This window comes from Denticeps clupeoides, chromosome 14 (genome assembly GCF_900700375.1).
Source record: "Denticeps clupeoides chromosome 14, fDenClu1.1, whole genome shotgun sequence".
Taxonomy (NCBI): domain Eukaryota; kingdom Metazoa; phylum Chordata; class Actinopteri; order Clupeiformes; family Denticipitidae; genus Denticeps; species Denticeps clupeoides.
In genome coordinates, this window is record NC_041720.1 from 14,319,516 (window position 1) to 14,333,552 (window position 14,037).

The following is a 14,037-nucleotide window of genomic DNA, read 5'->3' on the forward strand; positions in this document are numbered from 1 at the left end:
GAGCCGAGTGATCCACTTGATCCCACGATGTGAGCTTTTTCTTCCCAACAGGAATGTTTGGAAATCTGACCTTCCCCACGAAGCAGTCAGCGTGGCGCAACTTGCATAAACTATAACTTTATCATAAGAAATGCGATATTATTTTGGTTAAAATGTTACTTAATCTGTGATTATGCATTTTCACGTTTTTCTTTTTTTTTTTTTTTTACGTCATTGTGAATTTCGACCAAAAAAAAATCGTATAAAATGAATCATTTGAATTTCAGTGATCGGCAACTTCGCGCGCGCGACCCATTCAGACGCGGATCAGGTGCGCGCGCGCGCGCCCCAACGTCGTTTCTGACGCAGACGCGCGCGCCGTTAGACGGGATATAATCGAGGAAATTATCGAGTGGGCTTTTTTCCCCTCTTTTTTACCTCTTATCTCCCCATCCGGGTCTTTAAGGTTACGAGATGGGGGGCGTGCTGAATAATATATTAAAAACGCCATAAATCAGCGTTTCATTATTAATGCACGAGCACGAGTGCTTTAGTTAAACGGGTGGGTGGGTGGGTGGGACCCCGGACCGGGGGCGATCTGGCGCGTAATTGATTAGGACCGAGGAGCCCCGGTCCCGGTGGAGGGGCGCGTGGTCGGGGCGGGGTCGGGTCCGGTTTCAGTCCGCCGGGTCCCCCGAGGGGAGGGGAGCGCGAGAGGAAGAACCTCCGGACTCCGGACTCCGGGCCGCCGTGATAGGACGCGGCGGGAGCCAATCAGCGCGGCCGCCGGGCTCTTTTAGCGCAACGCGACGCGTCGCGACCAAAACGACCCGAGGTCCCCGCACGGCGCGCTCCACGCTCGCGCCCGCCGCCTTTATTGTTGTTGTTGTTGTTGTTGTTGTTGTTGTGGTTTTTGATCGTCGGTACCGTGGTTCTACGTTCGGGCCGAACCGCCGGATCCGCGTCCCGCTGGACAGAGAGACAGAGACATGTCCATGCTGCCCTCGTTCGGCTTCACCCAGGAGCAGGTCGCCTGCGTGTGCGAGGTCCTGCAGCAGGGCGGCAACCTGGAGCGCCTGGGCCGCTTCCTCTGGTCCCTGCCCGCCTGCGACCACCTCCACAAGAACGAGAGCGTCCTGAAGGCCAAGGCCGTGGTCGCCTTCCACCGCGGCAACTTCCGGGAGCTCTACAAGATCCTGGAGAGCCACCAGTTCTCCCCGCACAACCACCCCAAGCTGCAGCAGCTGTGGCTCAAGGCGCACTACATCGAGGCGGAGAAGCTGCGTGGCCGGCCGCTGGGCGCCGTGGGCAAGTACCGCGTCCGCAGGAAGTTCCCGCTGCCGCGCACCATCTGGGACGGCGAGGAGACCAGCTACTGCTTCAAGGAGAAGAGCCGCGGCGTGCTGCGCGAGTGGTACACGCACAACCCGTACCCGTCCCCGCGCGAGAAGCGCGAGCTGGCCGAGGCCACGGGCCTGACCACCACGCAGGTCAGCAACTGGTTCAAGAACCGGAGGCAGCGGGACCGGGCGGCCGAGGCCAAGGAGAGGTAACCAGAAGACTACTGAGTGTGTCCAGGGGGGGACGGGGGACGGGGGGGGACTGTCCATGTAACTACTCTGGATAAGCGCGTCTGGTAAATACCGTAAATGTAACGGGAGATAACGGTCCACGTCGTCATAATAACCCCCGGACGTATTTAATTATCTCGCGACGTTATAATGATATTTTAGCATAAACGTATTGTAACGATGGTTCTGTCCCGGCAGGGAGAACAGCGAGAACAGCAACGCGGGCGCCAACAAGCAGAACCAGCTGTCGCCGCTGGACGGCGGGAAGTCGCTGATGTCCAGCTCCGAGGACGAGTTCTCGCCGCCGCAGAGCCCGGACCCGAACTCCGTGCTGCTGCTGCAGGGCGGCATGAGCCACGGCGGCGCGCCCGCGTACCCCATGGGCGGCCTCGGCGGCGCGCAGCCCGTGCACGGCATGCCGGGACACCCGCACCAGCTTCAGGACTCTTTGCTGGGACCCCTCACGTCGAGCCTCGTGGACCTCGGTTCCTAAACCACTGCTAAGATTTTATTTATTATTATTATTATTATTATTATAATTATTATTTTTTTGTTTCGTTTATTTTTTACATATGACATAGACTGAGATTTGCCACTTTTACTGTATATAGGCCTATGATATATGAAAAAAAAAGTATAATTCTAAAACTCTTAGGTTATCTGATGTGAAAAGGCACTCGCTGGCTGGTTGGTTGGTTGGTTAGTTGGTTAGTTGGCCACACCGTAGTGATCCTTGGACTGACATTTGCCAAGTCGTTAAACTGGTCAGATGGCCTTTAACCAAAAAAAAAAAGCAGTTAATAAAACAAAGGCTCTTTTCCAAACGTACCCGGTCTCCGTCTCCCTTTCCATAAAAAAAAAAAAATATATATATATATACATATTTTCTGATTATGGGCGACGAGGACGAAAAGAAAGGGAAAAATAATCCATATATTTTTGTGAAAAAACCAACAATCACTCGATTCTGAGAAAACGGGTTCACGCATAAAAATAAAATTCCCGTTAACCTGGATTCTAGAAAGCAAAATATCATTTTAATAATAAGATTTTTTCCCCCCTTATTTCCGTACCACACCAAGACGCCGATTTTAACACCCGAAACGAGGCCGATTAAAGGCCGGATTCAATCCCGCCACCAACTCGCCGCGCACCGCAGACGATTAATTAGGCCACGACGTTAATTAAACCGCGCGCTCCGGTTCCCCCCGACGTCCCGTTTCTACGTTTATTAAAAATAAGGATGATTAATTCGAGGGGAATAATTCCAACGACTTGTAGCAGGTCTCTACACGTACTACTACTCCGCCGGGGCCGTGTTCCCGCAAGCCTTTTTAAGTAGGTCCGGTACTGACTTCGTAAACCGACGACAAATCGCATGTCGTAAAATCGTAAATGGGATTAGTTTTCGGCTCAGATTTTTTTTGTTGTTGCATTGAAAAAGGTAAATCAAAGAAGAAAAAATAATCAAGTCCCGACAACGTTATTTATTATGAAGGCAAACATATTTCAACGATGAAACAACGTTTTATCGTAAATTGCGCGCCAATTAACAATAACAAAAAAGCCCACCATGGGCGAAATGAAACGAGCGGCCAATCAGCGGAATGACGAACGTCTCGGCGAATGGCGCGATATTACAGATTTATGGGGGTCAGCGTGGAACTTGTTGACTCCGCTCGAGGCTGTTTACTTTGCGCGCGCCCGCACTGTTTGTTCTGACGGTTCTGGGCCAATGGCGAGGCGCGACGGCTGATCACGTGACTCCATTCATAAACTCATCCGTTTTATCGAACCCGCAAGTTGCATTCGGTTCAAGAGTAACTAATGTTTTTATTGTAAAAAAAAAAAAAAAATTATATATAAATGTGTGTGTGTGTGTGTGTGTGTATATATATATATAGAAAGAGAGAGGGAGAGAGAGAGAGAGTGAGGCAACATTTGGATGGACTTTATACGTCATTCGATCCGTGCGATCTTCGAGCTCATAACTGTGATGTCATAACCCACCGGCCCACGAATTATGGCGCGCGCGTTTACGACTGTTTATACGAGTTAAGTGGAACTTCCGGCGCGGGGGGGATCTGCGTGGCCCCTGCATTCCGGATTTATATGAATAGCAGCTGAGATTTCTTCATTTGGGGGGTGGGAGAGAGAGAGAGAGACAGACAGACAGAGAGAGAGAGAGAGGGAGAAAACTGCAGGCTCCCACCCATCCCACGCAGCTCGCGTCAAGGTAATCGTTTTCAACAGCGAGCACCGAGGATTTCCTGGCCCTAATCTGAACCAGTTGTTGGCCGCATTAGAAGCTGATTGTGGGAGATTTGGGGGGCCGGGATAGGAGATGGGCAGACTGTCACTTGATGTCGCCATTAAAAAGTGAGAAACGCCCCGGAGAGGTCACCTTCCCGAGTCCGGCCGTGAGGCGTCCAAGGAAAAATGTCTTATTGCTCACCAAACCCCACCCTGCAGTACCCATGACATCATAGCGTGTTTTTACAGCCACCCAGACCAAATGTCAGGCTTTTCTTTTTTTTTCTGCGGGACAAAGATCTTTTTTAATGGCTGTAGGCCTACATATGGCTGCTGTCTGGAGTCTGGCTAGAAAGTGGACATTTTGAATCTTTAAGGCCTACTGTCGTGCTGAAACCATGAAGAAAATAAATTAATATGAAAAAAGGTTTGAGATTTTACATTTTGAAATTTCACGTAACCCGCGTTTTAAATGGACAACAGGAGTATAGACAACAGGAGAGCAGACAGGAGCTTCCAAATAGCTCAATCTGTTAAGTCGGGTTCAAAAACATGCAGAAGATTTTTTCTTTCTTCTGCCTAAAATGGGTTACGGTGGCAACACCACACGTCTTCAGCGCGGTATCGCTGTTCCGGGCATTCACGGTCCAGATCCGGGTGTAAAGTGTCTCCCTCAGGTCCACTAGGCACAAAATTGGGGGTTCACCTATACACCTGGCTTGCGCCCATCGGCCTTCTGCTGTGTGCTGTGGTTCGGGGGCTTTTTATTTTATTCTTCTGAATTCCTCACATGACAAAAGTAGCAGCACACAAACAAGTGGAAATTAAAGTAAAACTCGCCTTCTTCTCGACAAACTGCAGAACACCCAATAATAATACCCAGTAGATGAATGATAAACTATTAAGGATGAAAACAGACACCCCAAGGGCGATACCAAAAGCTACACAATAAACCTACACCCAAAAAAAAAAAAAAAAAAAAAAACCCAACATAGAAATACCGTAAACCGATATTGCAGAATTCAGAACAAAAGTGTACGGGAAAGACAGACGGAAGCGCTGGGGGCGCTTTTCTTTTCTCGCAACGCCGTCGCAAACCTTTTCTCCGGCATCAGGTAAGCTGGCCGCGGCCCAGAGTCAAGGAACACGGGGTTCTTATTACAGTGCCCTCCCGCCCCCCCGAAGCCCCCACCCCGAAAATGGCGCATTCTCTCTAGCCAGTGTAGCCGGTGGCACTAAATCAAGGCGACTATGGGCTCCCAGGCCCGGGCCGAGTGGCAAGGAGACAAGCGGGGAATTTTTCTTATGTGGTTGGAGAAGGTTTTGGCGGTAATGTGAGTACTCCCTTGGCGGAGTTTTTTTTTTTTTTTTGGTTGTGGGGGGGGGATATTAGGATGAAGCAGCGTATGAGCAGCTAAGTCGTCCTTTTCTTTTCAGAGGTAATAACTAAGGCTGCGGGGTACAGAGAACAGGTGGCCCTCACCCGCTTCCTTATGTCACCTGAGCTCAGGTCGTCCTGTGCCTCGGGGCAGTGTGCTGTGCAGTGGCTCATGGGATACGAGGCCAGGAGCTCACACCCTCACTGCATCATTATAAAGCTTTATTAAGGCTTTATAAGCTTAAATATGGGAGCTGTGAATACGAAAAGAAGATTCGTTTTGTTTTTTGTGCAGTAACCTGAAATAGGGTTTGTCGCAGGACCGAGCAGAAGGTCCACCCCTTGATACTCAGCCCTGGTGGTCGACTGTACAAACCTTTCATCCCGTCTCAGGGAAGGTCTTGAGCCTCAGACTTAGTGTCAGTATCAGCGGGCGTGTCCCATAAGATCACCACCTCACTGGACGACGATCCATTGAAATCGTTACGGGTCCAAATTTAGCAACACACCGACCTCCTGCTCCACTCTCCACGTTATCTAATATCTGCTGGGAATTAATTTAGTTTAGTTTTAGAATTAATTACATTTACGTGTTTACGTGTTTACGTGGTTTTGAATACAAATACTGTAAACATACTGAACATACACATCTTTTTTTAATGCTATCATTATTTCATGTTTCATGTCAAAGTAAAATGAACATATTTATTATATATATTATATATAAATGGTATTAGCCAGCTTTAGAAAACATACAATATCAAAATAATGTTTAATATATTTAAAAACTGTGCATTAAAATATAGTTAAAGAGTTAAAGAGCAGATAAAAATAAAAAAAAAACAATTACCAACACAAGCAACGTGTAAAGTTTTATATAATATCAGGAATAAATCACACAGGCCGATTTCATTAGAACTGGGACGTCAAATTATGCGTATTTCATGATGTGACCCATCTGAGAGTTATGAATAATACCTTTGCAGGATTGGATGGGCGTTGAATGGTTTTTTTTCGCTCCTTGGGGGAAAGAAATTGCATTTTCTTTTCGCGCAGATGAGCTGAGGTAGATGCAGGGCGTAGTTTGTACATTTTAGATGACTTTGAAGACTTCGACCTGAAATGCCCTTGTCGTGAAATCAAGACAAACAAGGCCCCATCGGTGCAGGGTATCGCATTGCCGGAAATAATGAGCCATGTTGCAACCACACTGACCTCACATAATACACAGATGGCTGGTGACAAGTGTATCCCGTCCTCCTCAGCCCTATAAAATTTCCTGTTAGATGAAAACGTTGCGCTGCGTATTGACGCGCTGATGCTCTTGCTGAAGGTAATTCATGAACGGATTAATTATTCATGCGCAACTAGCTATTTTTACAATTTATTTTTAATTTGTAACCTTAAGTGTTAAGTATGAACCAGTGTGCTGTTTCGGCTTCAGTGCGTCACGTGAGAAACGTCCAATTATGTGGCAGTCTGTCCACAGCACCACAACTGGCTGTGTGTCAACAGCGAAGACAAGGAAGACGACGCGGCTACGTCATACGTGGACAAACAAGTCACACAGACACGCGCATTCAAAAAGCAGAGATGTCCCACACTCGTCCCAGGCGCATTTCGGTGGGCAAACACAAAGCACAAAGGGACAATGACAAAAGACACACCGGGGACATGCGCCGCACACCTGCCCTACAGTCCAGGTACTTTTATCCCATTTATACCAGTCCCATTATCATGAGGCCTGGCCTTCAGCTGGTCTTTTTCAAATATTTGTTATAAAGAATTTGTACATTGTACTGTAGTGTAGTGTTATAAGTAATGTTTTTTTTTTTGTTGCATTAGATATATTAATGGGCTTTAATTCTATTTTTTATTTTTTTGTGCTGGTTTAGATTATAAGGTGTTCATGGGTTGCAGTTACTGGGAGGATTTTGAGGCGCGAACGGGGGGACGGGGACGGGGGGGGGGGCAAGGTCAAACATCTCTCTCCCTCTCTCCGGGACACGGCCTCCCTGGTCACGGTCTCCGTCCCAGGAAGGGATAACAGATTACAGCCCGACGTCACGGGGGCTCAGCTTTCAAAGCCAAGCCCGTCTTGATACACGAGAGGAGAGGCAGTTGTCGCCCAGGCAGGGAGTCTTCCATCAGCGCTGTCTGAGTGTTGGGAACGCCACTTCTCCACCGATTCGCAGGGGGGGTTGACGCCTGCTCGGCACAGGGTCAGTGTGCGTCTGAGGCGTAGTATAAATTACACACACACACACTTTAAAGACACCGCTTCCATGGGAATAATTTCAGTGCAAAAAACACATTCGCTATATGGATGCAACAGCACAAAAAGGAAAATGAGGATGTCCATAACTGCAAATAAATATAAACATAATCCATCGTAAAATAATAAGATACGGCTGTAGATAACATAGATGCAATAGGTGCAAACCAGTTGATCACATCACGACAGCGAAGCGAGGATGTTTATTAATGCTATTAATAATATTAACGTCACCCGGGCGCTTTCTGAAACTCAACCTCGGTAGCAAAATTCTCCTACAACTACTGGGGCGGCGACATCTGAATCCCGCACCAGTCCCTCCCTTTCTTGGAATGCTGCTCGCTCATGTAATATTAAAAAAAAAGACATTCGGCTATGTCCAATTAAGGGTTTGGTGACAATGGAAACGCGGAGGATTATGGGTAGGCAATGCAGGTCTGATTTATGTGTGAGGTTCGAGAGCGGGCGGCCACTGCAACCCCCCAACTGCGAGTTGGCCCCTCTGCACCCAGCCCAGGGCAGACCCCTGACTACAGAGTACACACCACCCCAGCAGTTCCTGCAGTGCTGAAATCTGAACCCTACACACACACACACACACACATTCCCACATAAACACACACACAAACCCTACCTCTCTCTCTTGATCACACATGCGCACACACACACACACACACACACACACACACACAAACACGCTCACCCAGATATACACCAATATGGTCTCTCTCTTCTTCACACAACACACACACACACACACATACACACAGTGTAATGCAAATTATTGCACACCAACACACCCAATCATCTACACACAGGCCAACATGCACACTCATTTATACACACATTTATAATAAAAAGAATAAAGATAACTATCCCCAAATATCGATTTCTTTGGCAGAATGCACATAGTCAATAGAAAGTCGATAGAACTCGTTCTGTCTAGCTTTTTCGACTAGAAGCTCGGTGGACGCACGGACCGTAGCTCCGTAGTAGCAAAAGCGACGACAACTAGGACACATTCAGACGAATACAACCCAATGCATGGACATTGTTGAAAACAAGGGTTTGAGCATTTGGGTGGTTTGGAGATATTTTGGCCATTTAACGTCTGACAAGAAGCAGAACAGCGCACACTGCAAACTGTGCCTAAAGCATGTTCCTACGAAAGCCACCTGAAGCCGCGCCATTCCATAGAGCAACCGTAAAACGTACAACTTTGCAGTCTCAGACCCAAGCGTTCCTGCCTAAAGCCACCAGCATGATACCCGCACTCCTGCTTTCGACGGCCTGCGTGACACTACAGTTCCGACTTCCACCAAAAAACTCACCTTACCAACTCCCTGGCCGTAAAGGTTTCTCTCAGACGGCAATTCCCCAGCTGTACGCGGAGTGTGGAGAGAAAGAGCCCAAAAGGAGCTGCAATGTGTGTCATACTTCGCTACCACATCAGATTTGTGGTCAAAGTCGCACATCTGAGCCACATTTTAGACTCACTGACCGCTTCATCGACAGTGATTGGAATTTAAAAAGCAAATGTATTCAACCTGCCCACTTTCCAGAGGACCGTACAGGCGAAGTTATTGCCTCAGGACTGACTGAAGACAAACAAGTCTGCATCACAACCTACGGTGGAACGAAGAGAGTGAAATAATAGCATACTGAAAATAATAGCATACTGAATTGGACCCTTAAAATGTTCAGACTGATCAAAAATATTTGTATATTTTTATACATTTTTAGTAACATACTAAATTTGAGTGAGTGGCTAATATCCGTTTTTTTTTTTTTTTTTTTTTTTTTTTTACTTGAGCTTTATCTTTTCTCAGTCAGATTTAACCTTTTTTCTGTGGGTGTGTGTGAGAAAGTGGTGGCTGCCTTCACTTTCCCCTGGAAGAACAAGAGAGACGTGGGTACAGCCCAGGAAGAGCATCACTTACCCCAACATAAGCTGGTGACACAAGTTCATGCCAAAGAATGATTGGAAGGGTATCAGAGAAGTCCAAAGCCATCTCTCAGGTACCCTGAGATAAGAAGACCAGGCGCTTGGCTCCTACCTGGCAGGACATGGAAGTGATGGAGTCCATGCATGAGGCCTTGAATCCACTATTGGAATTCACAGATTCACTCTCTGGTGAATCTTTTGTGTATCCAACCTCAAGCAAATGCTGCACCTTTTCTGGACACAGATTCTGAAGATATCTGAAGTTAAAAATAAGTGTCATGGCACACCTTGATGAAAAGTATGCTGACCAAAACAACTCATGCTTGATGTTGCAACACTGATTCAAGATACTAAAATCCCCAAAAAAAAAGACTTTCTGCCATGAATATGAGAGCAGTATCTGAGCAGCTGAATGGAAACCAAGGCGTCTCCACTTCCGTCATAACGGAGAAAACAGGAGAAGAGGGGAAGGGGGGGTGTTGCTGCAATGTTCCCCATCCAGAAGAAAAAGAGAAAGTCACTTGGCAGTTTCTCCATGATGAGGAGATGATGGGAAAAGAGCTCGCACCAGATGCAGACAGTGAAATGGACGCTTTACAGTGGTGGAGGAGTCATGAGAGAGACTCTCCCTCCCCTTCCGAGAGGGTGTTTGGCACGGGGGCTGATATTGTGACCTGCCAGGAGTACAACCTGTCCTGAAGTGTGGTCACTGAGAGGCCATTCTTGCGATTTTTTTTTTTTTATTATTTATTTATTTTTATATTTTTAAATATTTTTTTATATTTACTTTTACATTTCAGATTTAGAAAATTTATATTTTGTGTGTTCTTGAAAACCTGAAAGCTTTATTTTATAGAATTATATTTTATTTGATAAAATATAATAACTGATAAAAGAATTTCTGGCCAGAACAGTTTATTATATATTTATTGCACTTCTGACAAAATAAACAATATTTAGACCAAATGTAGTTTTGTCTTTTTATATCTCAGTGAGAGTAAAAAGGTGGTTTGACGATGATTTGATTTATATTGTGATATATATAGATATCAATTTTTCGCCCAGTCCTACATGCCAGTGTGAAATATATACACATATACACACACACTTCATTGTACACACTCTCCACACTAAACACAGCCAGGAGATAGGATAATAACTGCATAAGATAGGCGTTATAAATCTACATAAGATAGGCATTATAAATGTGCAACAAGAATTTGTAAAGCCTTACGCTACTCTTACACATAATCTTCTCAACCTTTTTAATCTTTTGTGTTAAAATGATGTCACTGATGACTTGGTGAGTACACAGACATTTTACCATTTGAGGACCAGCAAAAGATTGGTGCCCACTGACATAACCCCACATATTTTGCAGAGCTTCACCACCCGACACACCGACATCGCAGTCGGTCTGACAGATGCGCGAGGACTGACGGCGCTTCCTGAAGATAACCAAGGTGTGGACGTGTGTGAGCAGGGCGGGGACCGCATGACGACCAGCGATGACACAGGGCCTGTCACAACACCAGCAGTATGGCAGCCAATAGCTTCCTCACCAGGCTAGCTGTGATGCTAAGAATGTGGGCAAGTGATGATGATGTGACACCATTGCAACATTTCGGCATTTTATCCTATTGTCCTTTGTTTTGCGAGGACGCGTTTGGCAGGTGACTGAACCTGCATGTTCCTGCAAAACCAGGAAATCCACAGAAACACGTCCGCTTCCTCACACACAGTCTCCTGCTCCACAGCTATGCAGCTCTGAAGAAAAAAAATCGCGTGTCATTGTGGGCGCCACGAAGCCTGCTCAGGTTTCCCATGATCCTCTGCGCTGGGACTGACATTACAGATGGATGGCAGGAGGGAAAAGGGTGGGAGTCGGCTGCGGGGAGGAAGACGGGGGCTGAGGAGGTGGGGGGCGGCAGGTAGTGGCTCCCAGTTCCTGGCTCTGAGAGCGTTGTTTGTTCGTTGACAGCAGAATGACGAGCTGAGTAACCTGAGATGCCACCCCCAAACACACACACACACATACACACACACACACACACACACACCTCATCTATCCCTTCACTGTGAAACGAGTGCAGACAAAACCTTGGATGTTCCCTCAAAACATTTCAGGAAATGAAAGTTTGAAATCTGATCTCTCTCTCTCTCTCTCTCTCTGTCTCTCCTTCTCCTTTTTTGAGGTGGGACAAAAAGAGCTCAGAAGAACCTGAGCAGATTCTTTTCACCCCACCGGATTATAGAGGGAATGAAAATGAAGGGAAGGGGTAATCTGAGGCCAATGGAAGCGACAACGAAACGTTTTTATCTTTGTACTGTATACAAGTTAAAATGGAACAATTCTTTTCATTTTGTAATTAAAAAATGTAAATGCAGAGGTGGGTGACGATGGCCATAAATGTATTCACTAATTCCATTGCTATGCATAAAAGAGTAAAAACGTGATTTGACTACATATTTGTTTTCCTAATCTTGCTATGAGTGGTGGAATAATTCCTTTGAATTATCAACAAAATTGTAGTAACACAAAAAAGTCTTACATTTTGTGAACTAGCAATTACAGTGAGTCTTTGGGCACAAAAATAACGCACAAAAGGGTAGTTAGATCCTCTTCCTCAATATACACACAACTACTTCTTTCGCTCTATAATTATTTTTTTTACTTTTCTGCAGTACCTTTGCAGTTTGACTTTTTGCATGAAAGCATCATATGACCATGAATAACATATGACCATGAATATGATTTACTATTGGCCATTATTATTAACATATTTATCTGATTTGTGTATTAATTTATTTCCCGTAATAGCACTCTTTAGTGTGCTTTGGTTCATAGAAACTGAAGATAAATGCGAATACATTTTGCTTACTTGCTATCCACAGTTGAGCGTATAGATTATAGAAAGGCAGAGGATTATGGGAAGGGAGCCCAGGTGAGATTTCTGTGTGAGCTGCCTTTGTTCCCATGACCTTCACATGGGTTTCCTGACTAATTAAATGTTAACAATGCCTATTCTTTATTGTAATGAGGACTTAACACAGAATACATTGTTTATGTATTATGAATATGAATTGCTTTGTCACGCTACGTCCTGACTCTGTAATGCGACATGAACACAACTTAACAAAAGCCACCACTCCACCTGTAAAAACAAGCAGATCAGTATAACATCCACTCCTTCCCTTTACTTCCCCTTCACGCCTGTAGGTGTGACTCGTCACTCGCAGCTCCGCCGCCCCGGTCAGGCTCCGGTGAATCCTGACCATTCTGAAGCGGAGGAGTGAGTGACGGAGAGCAAACGCTGCGAGGATGATGAACGGCCCTCCAGCACCTTTTGATGTCTCTGGCTTTTTTTTTTTTTTTTGTCGTCCAGCAAACAAGTCTGAACACTTTCAAGAGCATCAGGGCTAAAGATGTGGGGCTCTTTTTCTTTTCACTGAGATTCATACACACTGCAACTGCTCTGCTGCCACTACGTTACATTTAATCCAATTCATACACACTCCTGTATAGGTCTGTGTTTATTACATATTTATTTTGCATCACGAGCGTCTTCTTTGATGTTACTATCGTTTAGGGCATTTTGCACTAAGGCAGGCCTCAAAATCTTTGTAATGTTGTACTAAGTGTGATTGTGCAATGACAATAAAGTCTTTAAACTTCAAATGCTACCTATAAATACTCCAATCAATCATTTTCCCTGAGTATTTTTCGTTTTCTTTTTTTAGGAAGGACGGTAGCTGGAGTGTGTTGGGTATCAAGTGGCCTGGTGGACAAGTTCCCAGAGAGGTGCTGGGACAAAGCTCAGCCCCCCGTCACATCCTGATGCCGCGATCCCCTGCAGAAGCTCGTGCCTTAGCCTCGTTAGCGCCCGGCGGGGCATGAAAAGGGCCGCTGGGACGCGGGGCTGGGGGGGGGGGGGTTAACGGTTAGCGCCGTAAAGAGCTCCGGTGGCTCAGCTTGCAACTGCCCAACCCGTGCCAGAATTACCAGGCCGTGGTGGGATTTAGTGCAAGCCAGGCCGGACTCGGGTCTAAGAATCGGCTAAGCCGTGCGTTAGCAACAGGGTAACGCGGATGTGACACCTAGCATTTCCTGCAACAGGCTTTGGAGATTTATTTTGGTCTCCAGCACAATGTATTTACTTATTTCCATGTATTTCCATTTCTTATTTTGCTGTATGGTGTTGTACATCTGACTTCTCAATGGGAAACCAAGACCATGTGTGGATCATATATTTTATAGCTACCATAGAGTAGTATATGTTTTATACAGTTTAGACACTGAAATGAACCTATTATGTAATATGCTGTCTTGCAAAAAAGTCAAACATCCCTAAATTTGGTTGGAGTGCTTTCAGCTTTAATTTTCAGCATGCTTTCTCCATGGTATTGTTCCAATAAACCCATACAATGTCACAACATTTATTTAAGTGCATTAGTGTGTGTGTATAAGACATGAAATATATTTATTTTGAATCTTGGATCGTAGTGCAGTGTGTGTTGTCCCCATATGTGCACAAAATGTCGCATCAGATCATGATTGGTGACTCAGTGGTGACCCAACGGCTTCAGAAGAGAATCATAAATAGAGTTGGACCAGGGCGTGGAGTCTTCCCCAATC

General features: G+C 45.8%; 1 protein-coding gene across 1 annotated transcript; it reads left to right on the forward strand.

The window, feature by feature from the left end:
• The first annotated feature begins 776 nt into the window (after positions 1–776).
• On the forward strand, positions 777–4,788 carry six1b (SIX homeobox 1b). The gene is made up of 2 exons (XM_029002571.1): positions 777–1,528; positions 1,749–4,788. Exons 1-2 carry the CDS (start codon positions 969–971, stop codon positions 2,041–2,043), a joined length of 855 nt encoding a protein of 284 aa, XP_028858404.1. The 5' UTR covers positions 777–968; the 3' UTR covers positions 2,044–4,788.
• Positions 4,789–14,037: the final 9,249 nt, after the last annotated feature.

Coding starts and splice junctions, on each gene's coding strand:
- six1b (XM_029002571.1), top strand. CDS start 969: ATGTCCATGCTGCCCTCGTTCGGCTTCACCCAGGAGCAGGTCGCCTGC. Junction 1,529..1,748: donor GCGGCCGAGGCCAAGGAGAG/GTAACCAGAAGA, acceptor CTGTCCCGGCAG/GGAGAACAGCGAGAACAGCA.